This window comes from Eschrichtius robustus, chromosome 11 (genome assembly GCF_028021215.1).
Source record: "Eschrichtius robustus isolate mEscRob2 chromosome 11, mEscRob2.pri, whole genome shotgun sequence".
In the NCBI taxonomy this organism is placed as follows: Eukaryota; Metazoa; Chordata; class Mammalia; order Artiodactyla; family Eschrichtiidae; genus Eschrichtius; species Eschrichtius robustus.
This window is the reverse complement of record NC_090834.1, coordinates 87,817,286-87,830,953: the sequence shown is the minus strand read 5'-3', so window position 1 is coordinate 87,830,953 and position 13,668 is coordinate 87,817,286. Positions and strand designations below refer to the sequence as shown.

The following is a 13,668-nucleotide window of genomic DNA, read 5'->3' as shown; positions in this document are numbered from 1 at the left end:
TAGGAAGCAGAAGCTCAGTATGAAGAGCAGATTGGTAAAATTATTATGGAGATGCAAGAACTTAAATGGCAAAAGGTGAGTATTTTCCCCCCTCTAATTAGCATTTTATTTTATGTATTTTAATCCTTAATTGTGAAGTTAATTTTTAAATTTCCTAAACATATTTGGGGAATTGTGCATCATTTTAGAGAGTCTCAAGAAAATTCCAACTAAAACTGTTAAGAACATTTAGGCTTCCAGAAAACTGAGAATAACTTTTTTTTTTTTTTACAATGTTGTGTTAGTTTCTTCTGTGAGAATGACCATTTTTCCCCAGGCTTTCTGATAAGAAAATAGACAAGGATAACTCTGAAAACTACTATGAATTATTTCATATCTGAGAAACATATTGTGTGTTATAGAGGAGTCAAAATATTTTTTAAGAAGTGAAACTTCAGAATAGTACTGTATTTTCCTAGGCTGTTGTTATATACTATAACCAAATCTTAAAAAAAATAGTATCATATCTGATTCTCTTTTGATCCTTATCCATATAGAGGCACTTTTGATAGTGCCTCTCTTGCTTTTCCACCAAAGTAATCTTTTCTTTTTTTTAATATTTATTTATTTATTTATCTGGCTGCACCAGGTCTTTGTCATGGCACGTGGGATCTTTGTTGACATGCAAGATCTTTTAGTTGCGGGTTGCGGGCTCTTAGTTGCAGCATGTGGGATCTAGTTCCCTGACCAGGGATTGAACCCGGGCCCCCTGTATTGGGAGTATGGAGTCTTAACCACTGGACCATCAGGGAAGTCCCCCACCAAAGTAATCTTAACAGCTAAAAATTGAAAGCTTAATTAAGATGACCCTTCTTCTCAGTATTTGGCAATATTGAAACAGGAACTTGGAGATAAAATGTCAGAAGTAGAATTCAAATGACAGAGGATAGGCCAACGATGGGAATTTTGAGGCCAGAGAGATCCACAAGGTTGTGTAGAAATGGGAGTGAAACCAGAGTTGGGTTACATATGAGGGACAGGTCAAATAAAGAGACCTGTTTGTGGAGAGAAAAAACAGGTAAACACCAAATACAATCTAAAGCTCCACGCAGACATAAAGTCAGAATGTAAAGTCATATCTTGTTTTGAATAGAGAGAGTCAACAGTAGAAAATTATCAGAATCCTTAAGTTAATCAGTAAGTTTAATACAATCCAATTTAAAATACCAAGTGTGTGTTTGGTGTACTTAAGCTGATTCTAAGGTTTATGTGAAAATAAACTTACAAGAGTGGCTGGGAAAGTTTTGTGAAGGAATCTAGTCACACTAGATTCTTAAATATATTATAAAGCTATAATAGTTAAAATAGCTTGGTAGTATACATGAACAGATAGACTATAATAGAGTCCAGAAATAGATCCAAATACATAAGATAATTTAGTGAATGATAAAGGTGACATTTCTGATCAGTGGGGAAAAGTAGATTATTCAAGAAATGATATTAGAACTGGGTATACCATCTGAAGAAAAATAAAACCAGATTCCTACCTTACTTTACAAAGTTGTAGAAAAATAGAACTTTCATATATTTCTTATTGGCAATGTAAATTAAAAGTATCTTAAGTTCCCCCAAACACCTAAATCCCATAACCTTCTATATAACCCAATTCTAACTTGTTCCTTTTGAGATACTACTAAGACTCTGTCAAAGTAGTGTCCTCACTTACTGCAATGAATTCCAATAAACATGGTTTTGCTTTATTAACAGGTTGTTTGGTGGTGTTTTGATTGAGTTCATTTTTGTATATGGTGTTAGGTAAGGGTTCAGCTTCATTCTTCTGCTTGTGTATATCCAATTTTCCCAGAACCTTTGGTTGAAAAGACTGTTCTTTCCCCATTGAATGATCTTGACACCCTTGACCATGTGTGTGAGGGTTTATTTCTGGGCTCTTTATTCTATTCCATTGGTCCATGTGTCTTTCTTTATGCCAGTACAACACTATTTTGTTTCCTGGAGCTTTCCAGTAAGTTTTGAAATTAGGAAGTGTGAGTCCCCCAGCTTTGATCTTCTTTTTCAAGATTATTTGGCTATTTTGGGTTCCTTGAGATTCCATATGAATTTTAGGATGGGTTTTTCTGTTGCTGCAAAAAATATTATTGGGATTTTGATAGAGATTACATTGAATCTGTAGATAACTTTGGATAGTATTATCTTACAAATATGAAGTTTTCTAATCCCAGAGCAAAAGATGTGTTTGTATTTTTAATTTTTAAATTAATTTCTTTGGGCAGTGTTTTGTAGTTTTCACTTACAAGTCTTTCGTCTCCTTGGTTAAGTTAATTTCTATGTATTTTATTCTTTTTAGTGCTACTGTAAATGTAATTGTTTTCTTCATTTCATTTTTGGGTAGTTCATTGTTAGTGTATAGAAATGCAATTGATTTTTGTGTGACTTTGTATGGTACTACTTTGCTGAATTCATTTATTCAGGTTTTTTGTGGACTCTTTAGGGTTTTCTACATATAAGATCATATCATCTGCAAACAGATAATTCTTTTTCCTTTCCAAATCGGATTTCTTTTTCTTGCTTCATTGCTTTAACCAGTGCTTCCAGTACTATGTTGAATAGAAGTTGTGAAAGTGGGCATCCTTGCCTTGTTCCTGATCTTAGAGGAAAAACTTTCAGTCCTTTACCATTGAATATTATGTTCACTGTGGGGTTTTCAAATATGGCTTTTATTATGTTGAGGTAGTTTCCTTCTATTCCTAGTTTGTCGAATTTTTTTTTACCATGAAAGGGTATTGAATTTTGTTGGATCCTTTTTATTGCATAAGTTGAGATGATTGTGTGCTTTTTTGTCTTCATTCTGTTAATGTGGTGTATTACATTGACTGATTTTTTTGTATGTTGAACTCTCTTATCCCAGGGATAAATCCTACTTGGTCATGGTGTATGATCCTTTTAATATGCTTCTGAATTCGGTTTGCTAGTATTTTTTTGAGAATTTTTGCATCAATGTTCATCAGGGGTACTGGTCTGTAGTATTCTGATGTGTCTTCATCTGGCTTTGGTATCAAGGTAATACTGGCATCAAGCATGAGTTAGGAAGTGTTCCTTCCTATTCAACTCTTTGGAAAAGTTTGAGGAGGATTGCTGTTAGTTCTTTAAATGTTTGGTAGAATTCACCAGTGAAGCCATCAGGTTCAGGGCTTTTCTGTATTGGGAGATTTTGATTATGGATTCAGTCTCCTATAGTCTATTAAAATTTTCTATTTCTTCATAATTTGGTCTTCGTAGGTTTTACATTTCTAGGAATTCTCCATTTCATCTAGGTTACCCAATTTGTTAGCATGCAGTTGTTCATAGTACTCTCATCATACTTATTATTTCTGCAGAATCAGTAGTAATGTTCCCACTTTCATTTCTGATTTTAGTAATTTGAGTCTTCTCTGTTTTTCTTAGTCCATCTGGGTAAAGGTTTATCAATTTTGTTATCTTTTCAAAGAACCAATTTTTAATTTCACTGATTTTCTCTATTGTTTTTCTGTTCCGTTAAAGGGAGGAGGGATCTCTCCCATTCTTTTCTTTTCTTTTTTTAAAATTTATTTATTTATTTATTTTTGGCTGAATTGGGTCTTCGTTGCTGTGCATGGGCTTTCTCTAGTTGCAGCGAGCGGGGGCTACTCTTTCTTGCAGTGTGAGGGCTTCTCATTGTGGTGTCTTCTCTTATTGTGGAGCACGGGCTCTAGGCATGCGGCCTTCAATAGTTGTAGCATGTGGGCTCAGTAGTTGTGGCTCGCAGGCTCTAGAGCACAGGCTCAGTAGTTGTGACACACGGGCCTAGTTGCTCCACGACATGTGGGATCTTCCCAGACCAGGGATCAAACCTGTGTTGGCAGACGGATTCTTAACCACTGTGCCACCAGGGAAGCCCTGCTTCGTATATTCTGATGGTCTGTCGTTTGGTTCATAAATGCTTATAATTGTTATATCTTCTTCCTTATTGAACGTTTTATGGATATATAATATCTTTCTTTGTCTAATGTAACTTCTTAAAATTTAAAGGCCGTTTTTAATTTTGTTTTTTTTTTTTGTTCTTTTGGTTATTATTTTAATGGAATATCTTTTTCCATTTTTCTACTTTCAACCTGTTTGTGTCTTTAGATCTAAAGTGAGTCTCTTGTAGACAGCATAAAGTTGGATCATGTTTTTTATCCATTCTTCCAATTTTTGTCTTTAGGTGAGAGAGTTAAAATATACTTTTAAAGTAATTACTGATAAGGAGCAACTAACTTGTGTCATTTTGCTATTTGTTTTCCATGTGTCTGATAGTTTTTTGTCCCTCATTTCCTGCATTACCATCATCTTTTGTGTTTAGTTGATTTTTTTGTAGTGAGATGTTTAAATGCCTTTCTCATTTCCTTTTGTGTATATTCTCTAGCTATTTCCTTTATGGTTACCATGGGGATTACAGTTAGCATCTATCATTATAGCACTCTAATTTGAATTTGTATCAGCTTAATGTCAATAACATACAAGAACTCTATTCCTTTATAACTCCATCTACACTCCTTTCAGTTGTTGATATTATAAAATTACATCTTTATATATTGTGTGCTCAAGAGAATAAACTAGTAGTTTAAAAAATGCATTAGTCTCTGAATTATGTAGAAAGCAAATATGGAGTTACAAACCAAAGGTACAGTAATACTAGCTTTTAGCCTAATAATTGTCTTTTTTTAAAAAGTATTAGTTTCTTAAAAAAAGAAATAAAAACTGCTGTTAGAGTAATACTAGCTTTTATAAATTGCTCATGTATTTACCTTTACAGAGATTTTTATTTCTTCATATGGCTTTGAGTTACTCTCTCATGTCCTTTCAATTCAACCTGTAGGACTCATATCATTTCTTGCAGGGCAGGTCTAATGGTAATGAACTCTCTCAGCTTATGTTTATCTGCATTTTAGATCATGTAGAGGAAAGGCAACTTATGTGAGATGGTGATAAGACTATGAAGTATATTTCCTGAGCCCTTGGAGTACTTTGCCAGGTTTGTCTGAAGTAAGAAAATGTCCAAGATTGGGGCACAAGTAGCCAGTTTCATGTGGTAACCTCTAATAGGTGTGTATGGTAGAAGCCAGTGAAGTGTAGGAGAGTGTGGACTTAATAGTCATGAGAGTTAGACATAACCTTCTTGGTCATGGAAGTTCAAGAGTGTCAGATTTAAGGTGCCATTAACTCTCTCTACTTTTCCTCAAGATTGGGGATGATTGGGGCAATGAAATATCTAAATAAATGACAAGGCTTTGCAGAGTTCTCTAAAAACAGGTCCAGTAAAATGAGTACCTCTGTTACTGGAGATCCTCATATTGGGAACACAAAATCAAGTAATTTTTTTCCTACTCTCATAATTATAGCTCTCTCTCAAGAAAAAGTTTTAATCCATCCAGAGAAATAGCAAGCAATGATCAGAACATATTCAGAACCCACTGTAGGGGTTTATTTTAGGAAGTCCATTTGAACATGTTCAGTGGGGTCCTGAAGCTTGGATTTTACAAGGATAACAGTTTTACTAGGATTGTGAGGGAGACAGATGAGATTTGCACCAGAGACATCCTCAAAAATCTTAGTAAAATTTCCCCACCAATGCTAATTGAATATCGTTTTCAATATGTCTTTGCTCTGATGGGTAATTCCTTGTAAAATATGTTTGCAGAGTTTCGTCAAGGTTCTCTGGTGCCACCAAGTGTCTATCCTGAAAGTGCCAGGGATTCTCTTGTAGTTTACAACCATGTATTCTTTTCAGATTCTGGAGCCAGTTGTGGGCATTCCAAAATAGGATTTTTTAATCTCCAGAAAGATTTAGCTTTTTAGAGTATAATGGGGCCAGGACCTGATTGAGGGCTGCCTGTGTGTCATAAAGATAAACCTAGGATATTTCTTTTAGCCTTTGTTATCCCTTAATAGTGTGGCTTCATGATAGCCACCTCCTTAGGAAGCATTAGAGTACTTAAAACTGTTGTTCATTTTACATTGGGATTCCTATTAAGGTTGGAAACTCTCATTGTTTCTACAGTATTACAAAATCATGGACTACTCCAAAAGGTATACCTGATATTAGTTTTATGTTAACTCTCTTATCTCTTGATAATTGGCACGCTCTGCTGAGAGGGTAAGTACTGTCATCAGGACTGGTTTTACCTCTGGTAAGGAGTCATGTTTTAGGGGTCAGTTGAGACTGTTCCAGTATATCTTGCCTGATAGTTCCCATTTCAGTTATAAAAAATGATATATCAACAAATAATATTAAACCTAGATTTTCTAGGAGGAGTTTCTAATAAATCCATTTGAAGCATAGTCATTGTTTGGACATAGGTTCGATCTCATGGAATTCCTCTTGTTTGGGTAATGGGAAAAGCGTAGCAATCTTTAAAGTATAGCACTGAGTTGAAATGTGTGAGGGAGAAAATAATAAAAAGTTCATAGGATGTAAGCCTGCTTGCCAAGAAGTGTGTTTTCAGTAGCATCCAGGATTGTACAGCATACAGAACCATCAAATTTAAACAAGATCCTTAAACCAAGTCAGTAGAGGCCTCTACTAGTTTGGCTGCTGCTTATTACTATCCTTAGATAAGGAGTAGGATTTTCCCCTCACTGGGTTGAGGGGAAGATTGTAGTAAGCAGTTGGGCCCTGATGATACCTGTGATGTTCTGTTAGAGTATTAAGGACTTGTCTACATTGCTCAGATACAAATAGATAGAAAGCTTTATGACAATTTGGAGGACCCCAATTGCGGGGGTGTGAGGGGGGCTGTTGAGAGTTATTTTTAAATCACAAAATTCTTGTCCGTGTTTAAGTTCCTAAGGGAAAGGTTCCATTGTTGAGGACTTAAATTATATAGAAATGTGTCAATTTCAGAGATGTTTGGAACCCAGTGTCTACAGTAGCCAGTGAAATCTAGACAACTTCTTAATTTTCTCTTAGTAAACAGCCTTGGAAAGTATTGAAGGGCTCATAATTTATCAGGAATAATAGATTTACCCCCTTGGGATAAATTATACCCTAAATAATGCACTTTATTCTTACAAAATACTAAACTTTTTTTGGAATTCTCATGTCCTTTCTGAGCTAAAACAGTACGTAGATAAATGGAGTCAGTCTTAGAGCTCTCTTCATCTTTAGAACATAACGAAAGCTTGCCCACATATTGTATAAGTGTAGAGTTTACAGGGAGGTTTAAGGTCCCTAAGTTCCTCAGTAAACCACTGTGGCATAACTGTCCAGGTAAATTGTTGACTCTCCCAGGACAGAACAAACAGGTAAAACTATGTTGATGTAAAGGGACGCCATAGAAAGCAGAACACAGATAAATATATAGTAGTAAAGTATGTAGAGTCAGGTGGCATTGAAGATAAAATAGTATCTGGGCTCAATGAATTGGGGAAATTGATATTTTATTTATGGCTTTAAGGTCTTAAACAAATCTTCACCCATTGGGTTTTTGACAGGGGAACAAGTCAAAATTTTAAAACTGGTATAGGTATGATTGATTCATCCTTTCTTTATTAGGCTTTAGGACAATTGACTTAGTTCTTCTTCGTTTCTGGTTTTAGAGGTATTGTATAAAGTTAAGTAGAGGTTTAGATGGGTCAGTCTGAACCCTGCTGCCAATATCAGTTAAGACATTTTGCCCACAAAGAGTCCACTTCATGGAGATCTTTAATTTGGTTCCATGGTACACACAGGTACCTAAGTCAATATCCAAATAAGCTACGATCTGATTGTGAATAGAATCCCCAGGAATCTTAAAAAAAAAAAAAAAAAAAAATCCTCCAAAAAAACAGGAGTTTAATTTTTCAATGCTATTTGCATAGTAGACTCCTATGTCTTAAGTTAATGGGTGTGGCGTCATAAAGGAGAAAATAATATTCCTCACTTGAGAATCCAAGGATAACGGTTATAGGCTAAAATGGGGCGAGTATCTTTGAATTACTAGAGATACGCCCTATTTGAGTAGCTCATTGACCCTGAGGGAAAGGTTATGTGATGTTGCCAGAGTTTATGGTATGAATAAAATTTCAAGGTTTCTTTTAATATTTAGAGAAATTGCTCTTTGTAAGTTTGAGGAATAAATGGGAAGTTGGGTGCGTGTCAGAGCAGTGACATTGATTTGCCCACCTGATATTTTTTCCCTTCATTTTCATAGCTAGTTTAGGATGTTTTTTTTCCCCAGTGTCTTTTCTGCTTATAATAAGTATCTACAGGTGTCTTTACCATGAGACTCACTCCTCTCATGCTTGATGACTGGAGTGGGAGTATTAAATTGTTTTATCTGTAAGGGTACCAGTTTATTCTTCTTTTGTTCTAAGGCTTTTTGAAGATCTGAATTTGGAGATCTAGTAATGGGGCTATTTCCCATTCCAGTTTTTGTTGCATATTAAATCTCCTATTTCTAGATTTACGGCTGTTCACAAAAAACGGGGAGAGAGCTGGAGTTCATATTTACTTCAGAATCTGCTCCTCAAAGAATTTATCCCTGAAGTGTCCTATAAATTCATTCTTTCCTTGTTTGCAGGAGTAGAGTCTAATATATTTTCATAAGAAAACTGGGCAATATCCTCTGAAAAATTTTGTCCAATATCTACAGCTTTTCTAAATGTCTGCTTTCTGGAGAATTCCCTGACAGTCCAGTGGTTAGGACTTGGTGCTTTCACTGCCAGGGCCCAGGTTCATTCCCTGGTCAGGGAACTAAGATCCTGCAAGCTGCGTGGTGTGGCCAAAAATTTAAAAATTAAAAAAAAAATGCCTGTTTTCCTATGCAGTTTGGGATTTCCTAAGTCATTCTTGGGATCTTCTCACTTTGCCTTTTCTATTCTTTTTGTTTTTTTTTTTTTTTTGCCTCCGAGCATATGAACCAATTGATACAGACCTCGGAACTGGCAGTATTATTTTTCAAAATTAGTTATGGGAATTCAAATATTTTAAAGTAATTGCTAACTTAAGGAAAAATAAAAGTTGTATAAGAATAGAAGTGTAATCATGGGACTTCCCTGGTGGCGCAGTGGTTAAGAATCCGCCTGCCAATGCAGGGGACACAGGTTCAAACCTGGGTCCAGGAAGAGTAGCCCCCGCTCGCCGCAACTAGAGAAAGCCCACGCGCAGCAACAAAGACCCAATGCAGCCAAAAATAAATAAATAAATTAATTAATTAATTTTAAAAAAAGAAATGTAATCATGATATACCATATGGCTTAGCATTGAATAAAAATTGCAGTTATAAGAGTATAAATACTGACTATTGATTTAAGCCACAATTTTTATATAATTCTGTTGGAAGAATAGATGGAGGACATGTAGGATTATGTTTGTACAAGAAAGCTATCATATAGGAGGTCAGTAGATAAATTTTTTAAATTGATAAATCAGTGTATATTTAGAATCATGGAGTAAAATAACAGAAGCATTTGAAAGTGGTTGCCAGTTTTAGCTCTAATTTTTTAAATTATGAGAATTATTTGATAAAGATAGAAGAAAAAATTCATCTTGAATCTAAAGGACAGGACACACAACTTCTACCAAAAAAAGGTGGAGGGGAAAGAAATGGAATTGTATACATGGATTTTTTTTCAAAAATGCCCTGTGGTAGTTTTGGTTTTGTAAAAAATTATTTCAGTGAATTTAAAGAATCATATGTTACCATGTAAACATTTGTGCTTAGATAATAAAATTGGTTTTTTTGGAAACTGTAATAAGACTGTAGTCTGCTTGTATACTAGACTTAATTTTAATAACTTTTGATGAAAGATATTTTCTTGAAGAAAACTTTAAAGTAAGCTATATTCAGAGTTTAAAATTTTAGAGAGCAATATGTTTTATCATGAAGAAGCAACTGGAAGCAAAATTATTGTATGCTGAGTCCATGACAGTTAAAAAAAATCATAAAATTGTCCTAAGTTGCATTTTAAGAGCATAAAATAATATGTGCAATGAATATGTTTAACTTTAATTTGTGAACCCAATTAAAATTTAAAACTGAAAGTGGCTAGAATCTGTTTTAACTTTTCATGATTTTAAAATAGGAAACTCTTCAGAATCAAAAGGAAGCATTAACAAAGCAACACAAAGAAGCAATGGCAGTTTTTAAAAAGCAGGTAATTTCATAAGGATAGACAAACATTACAGTTTTAAATATTGCAGTTTTCCCACTTCTCATGAATATTATGACAGGTTGTTCTCCATACTCACTGAAGACAAAAAGGTTATTATTGGAAGCAGGAAATAAGGTTATTTTGAATCACAACTGATAATAATGTAATGTAGTAGAATGATTTAGTTAAGGAAAGAAATTAGGAATACTATTTTCTTGGAGATGTGTTTTTATTGGTCCTAAATGAAATATGTTAGTGATATGTGTGTTCTTGCTCTTTCTCTCCCTTCTCCCTTTTCTGTCTTTAATTAGCATATCATAGGAGCTTACATTTTCCACATTACTCCTTTACCCAAGCTAACATTATAACACTGGTGAAAAGCTGAAATGCAAGTAGGGAGATGTAAAGGATGAAGAGATGTGATTATCATGCACCTCCATAAATATCAACTACTAACAACTAAGAAAGATCGGTAGAAGAATTGAAAAAAAAATATTTTAAAGAAATGAAGAACAACTCCTTCTGTTATTTTGAATTCTATAGCTCTTCTTTACTACCTCACATTTCTCTTCAGTCCCTAATTATAAAATATAAGTGTAAGAAATGTGCCTATGGAAAATGTACTCTGGAAGTGCTTTTCCTTATAGCCATGCCAACATCACCATGTTTTTTTTCCTTTTTCCTTCCCCCTTTTTTGTTTTTACCTACATACAAGTGTGTGTGTTTAGAGAGAAATGCATAAAAAGAAATAAACCTATATAACCTAATCACTAGTGGGTTAAGGTTATTGGTAATTTACACTGTAGTGTGGATTTGTTTAAGCAGATGATAAATTTCCTTACAGTCTGAAATTGGCTTTACCTAAGTTATGGGAGTTTTAATTGAAGGGTAAGGAAGCAGAAACCAAATGTACAGCATAGTATTCTTTAGGAGAGAGCAGTTCTATGTCTCTGTTACCACAAGGGACTCTGGGCAAGAAAGAATATCCAGGTAATTGAAGGGTAGATGAGAAAGTGCTATTGGGTTCTTTTTTTTTTTTTTTTTAATTTCTTTTCTTCTTTTCTTTCTCTTTAAAAAAAGGATTCTTGAATGTAAGTGAGGAATATGGAAAATGAGATGGTGAAATTCCAAAGAAAAATTGTATTTCTTGACAACTTTGCCTAGTATCCTTGTGTTGCTTGGAATATTTAATTAGTTTCCTTTGGCAAGTTCACCTTAATTTTTCTGTTTTAAAATGTCATTATTTATTTATTAGACTAACATATGCATTTTTTAAAAATTTCAGAAAATACTGTCAGTGCAAATACAAATGATATCAATTTCATAAAAGTATGCATTCAGAAAATGTTATATGTTATTGTTTATAAGTAGATGGCAAAATATTGAAACATTTAAAAAAAACTGGAGGGAAAAACAACTTTCAAGGATGATTGGTGCTCTGATTGTGAGATTAAATTGTTCATTTTCTTTGGTGACTATCTTGTTTCCCCCTTTTATACCTTTTATTGTTTATTTTCTCAGTGTAAAAGTAGCATAATCACATTGTACTAAGTTCAAACAATATAGACATGTAAAACATTTCTGTAGTCTCACTGACCAGTGTAAATCACTGGTAACATTTCACTTACCTGTATTTTAATTTTTAAAATTCTTTATCAGTTGCACATGAAGATGTGTGCCTTGGAAGAAGAAAAGGTATATATTAATTTTTTAATAATTTGAAACATAATTTAAATGCATTTAATTATCAGTTGTTCACCATAATGGAAAGGAGCATTGGTAATAAACAAATGGAGACTGTTAATTTCTTAAAATTTTAGAAACAGAAAGGACCTAAAGGAATCATGTTACTCGAGCTCTTATCATTTTACAGTTGAGAGTACTGAGGCCTAGTAAGATATAAATGACTTGCTGACGCTCCCATTTTGAAGTGGCAAAGCTGGGACTAGAACCTAGATTTCTTCAGCCCCTAAATTAATGCTCTTTCCACTATACTGCAGTGTTTCTATTAAGTATAATATATTTTTAGTGCCTTTTCAATGAAATTACCTTCTTTAAAAAACAGTAAAATGATTTGCATCTGCATGCAGACCAACAGGAAAAGAGTATACAACTCTGAACAATGCTAGAAATTCATCTGGCATTAAATGTTTTCTCTAGCTATTCAATAGTTCATACATGTTTTTATTATATCAAAGGACATGTCATTTATAATATTAAAACTTAGAGTTATTTTTAGCAAAAGACTTTCTTTTAAAATTTTTCTCATATCCTTATATTTATAGAACAAATGTACTTGTGTCTTATTGATTAGAATATATTTATTCTAGCCATATGAATTAAATAATTATATAGTATCCATAAGTTCTCAGGAATGCTCTATTGTTAAAATGATTTATTGTTATAATGAGATTTTCCATTTCATGATATTTGTAACCTTGTATAGACCTTATTGTAATTTTATGATATCTTGAAGTCATTAGAAATATAAGGTGTAGTACAGATACATGTTTAAATTCTGTGAAGTATTAGGTTTCAAGTAGAGATTTTGGTTCTTGAACTCTTGTTTTCCCTGTTAATAATGTCACTTATATTGGAAAGTACTGAAATATAGTTTTTTACTTGAAGGGAAAATATCAGCTTGCTACAGAAATAAAAGAAAAAGAAATAGAAGGATTGAAGGAAACATTAAAGTCATTACAGGTAAAGTAACTTAGTATTGCTTGAAAAGTAATTTGGTATTTTAGCATTTTATCAGTAAAATGCTGTAAACATGTAGTGTAGCAAAGTGAAGCTGAAAAAAATTCATATATCATATATAATTTAGTACTTTTTCCTGAGAGCCTTGGATTTCAAATTAGTAGGATTTTTGCTTTATCTTTTATTTTAAAAGGAAATGTTAACATAACTTTCATTATTTCTCACAGTAATATAATTAGATATATGTTATTTTTAGCACTTTATAGATGGCAAAAGCAAGTTAGGCCTATATATTATAACTGATTTATCCATGGTCCTTAAAAATTAACATAAAGTAGCATTTATTGTTATTATTATTTGCTAAGTACTATGCTTATTTTCTACAAATACAAAGATGAAGGAAACATCACTTCGCCTTTAAGTCATTGAGTCTCATACAGAGGTATGAGGTATACAACAGAATACAGAGGTATACAACAGATGATGAATCATTCAATACATATTTATGAAGGTCTACTATGTGCCAAACCCTGCTCTAAGCACTGGGAATACAGCTGTGAGTAAAAGGGTCAAAAACCTCTGCCCTTGTGGAGTTTACATTCTAATGGGGAAGACAAACAATAAAAGGAGATAAAAAGTAAAATAGAGATTGTTGGGGAAAAAGATATTCACATGATTTCAGAGTATCACCCTATAGATAATATTAATTACAAAGAGCAAAGTAATTTTTTTTACAGTGGAAGGATCTTGATGGTTACTACCTGAATCAGGTAATTCACACTGTAGTGTGGATTTGTTTAAGCAGTTGACAAGCTTTCTTCCTTTAGTCTGATTACAGTA

General features: G+C 33.5%; 1 protein-coding gene across 1 annotated transcript in view; it reads left to right on the top strand.

The window, feature by feature from the left end:
• The window catches only part of CCDC73 (coiled-coil domain containing 73), a 114,287-nt gene that overhangs the window by 26,412 nt on the left and 74,207 nt on the right, over positions 1–13,668 (top strand). Inside the window, exons 2-5 of the mRNA XM_068554197.1 lie at positions 4–75; positions 10,060–10,131; positions 11,788–11,823; positions 12,757–12,831. Of these exons, the coding sequence (XP_068410298.1) occupies positions 4–75; positions 10,060–10,131; positions 11,788–11,823; positions 12,757–12,831 (255 nt within the window). The remainder of the gene's footprint in view (positions 1–3; positions 76–10,059; positions 10,132–11,787; positions 11,824–12,756; positions 12,832–13,668) is intronic.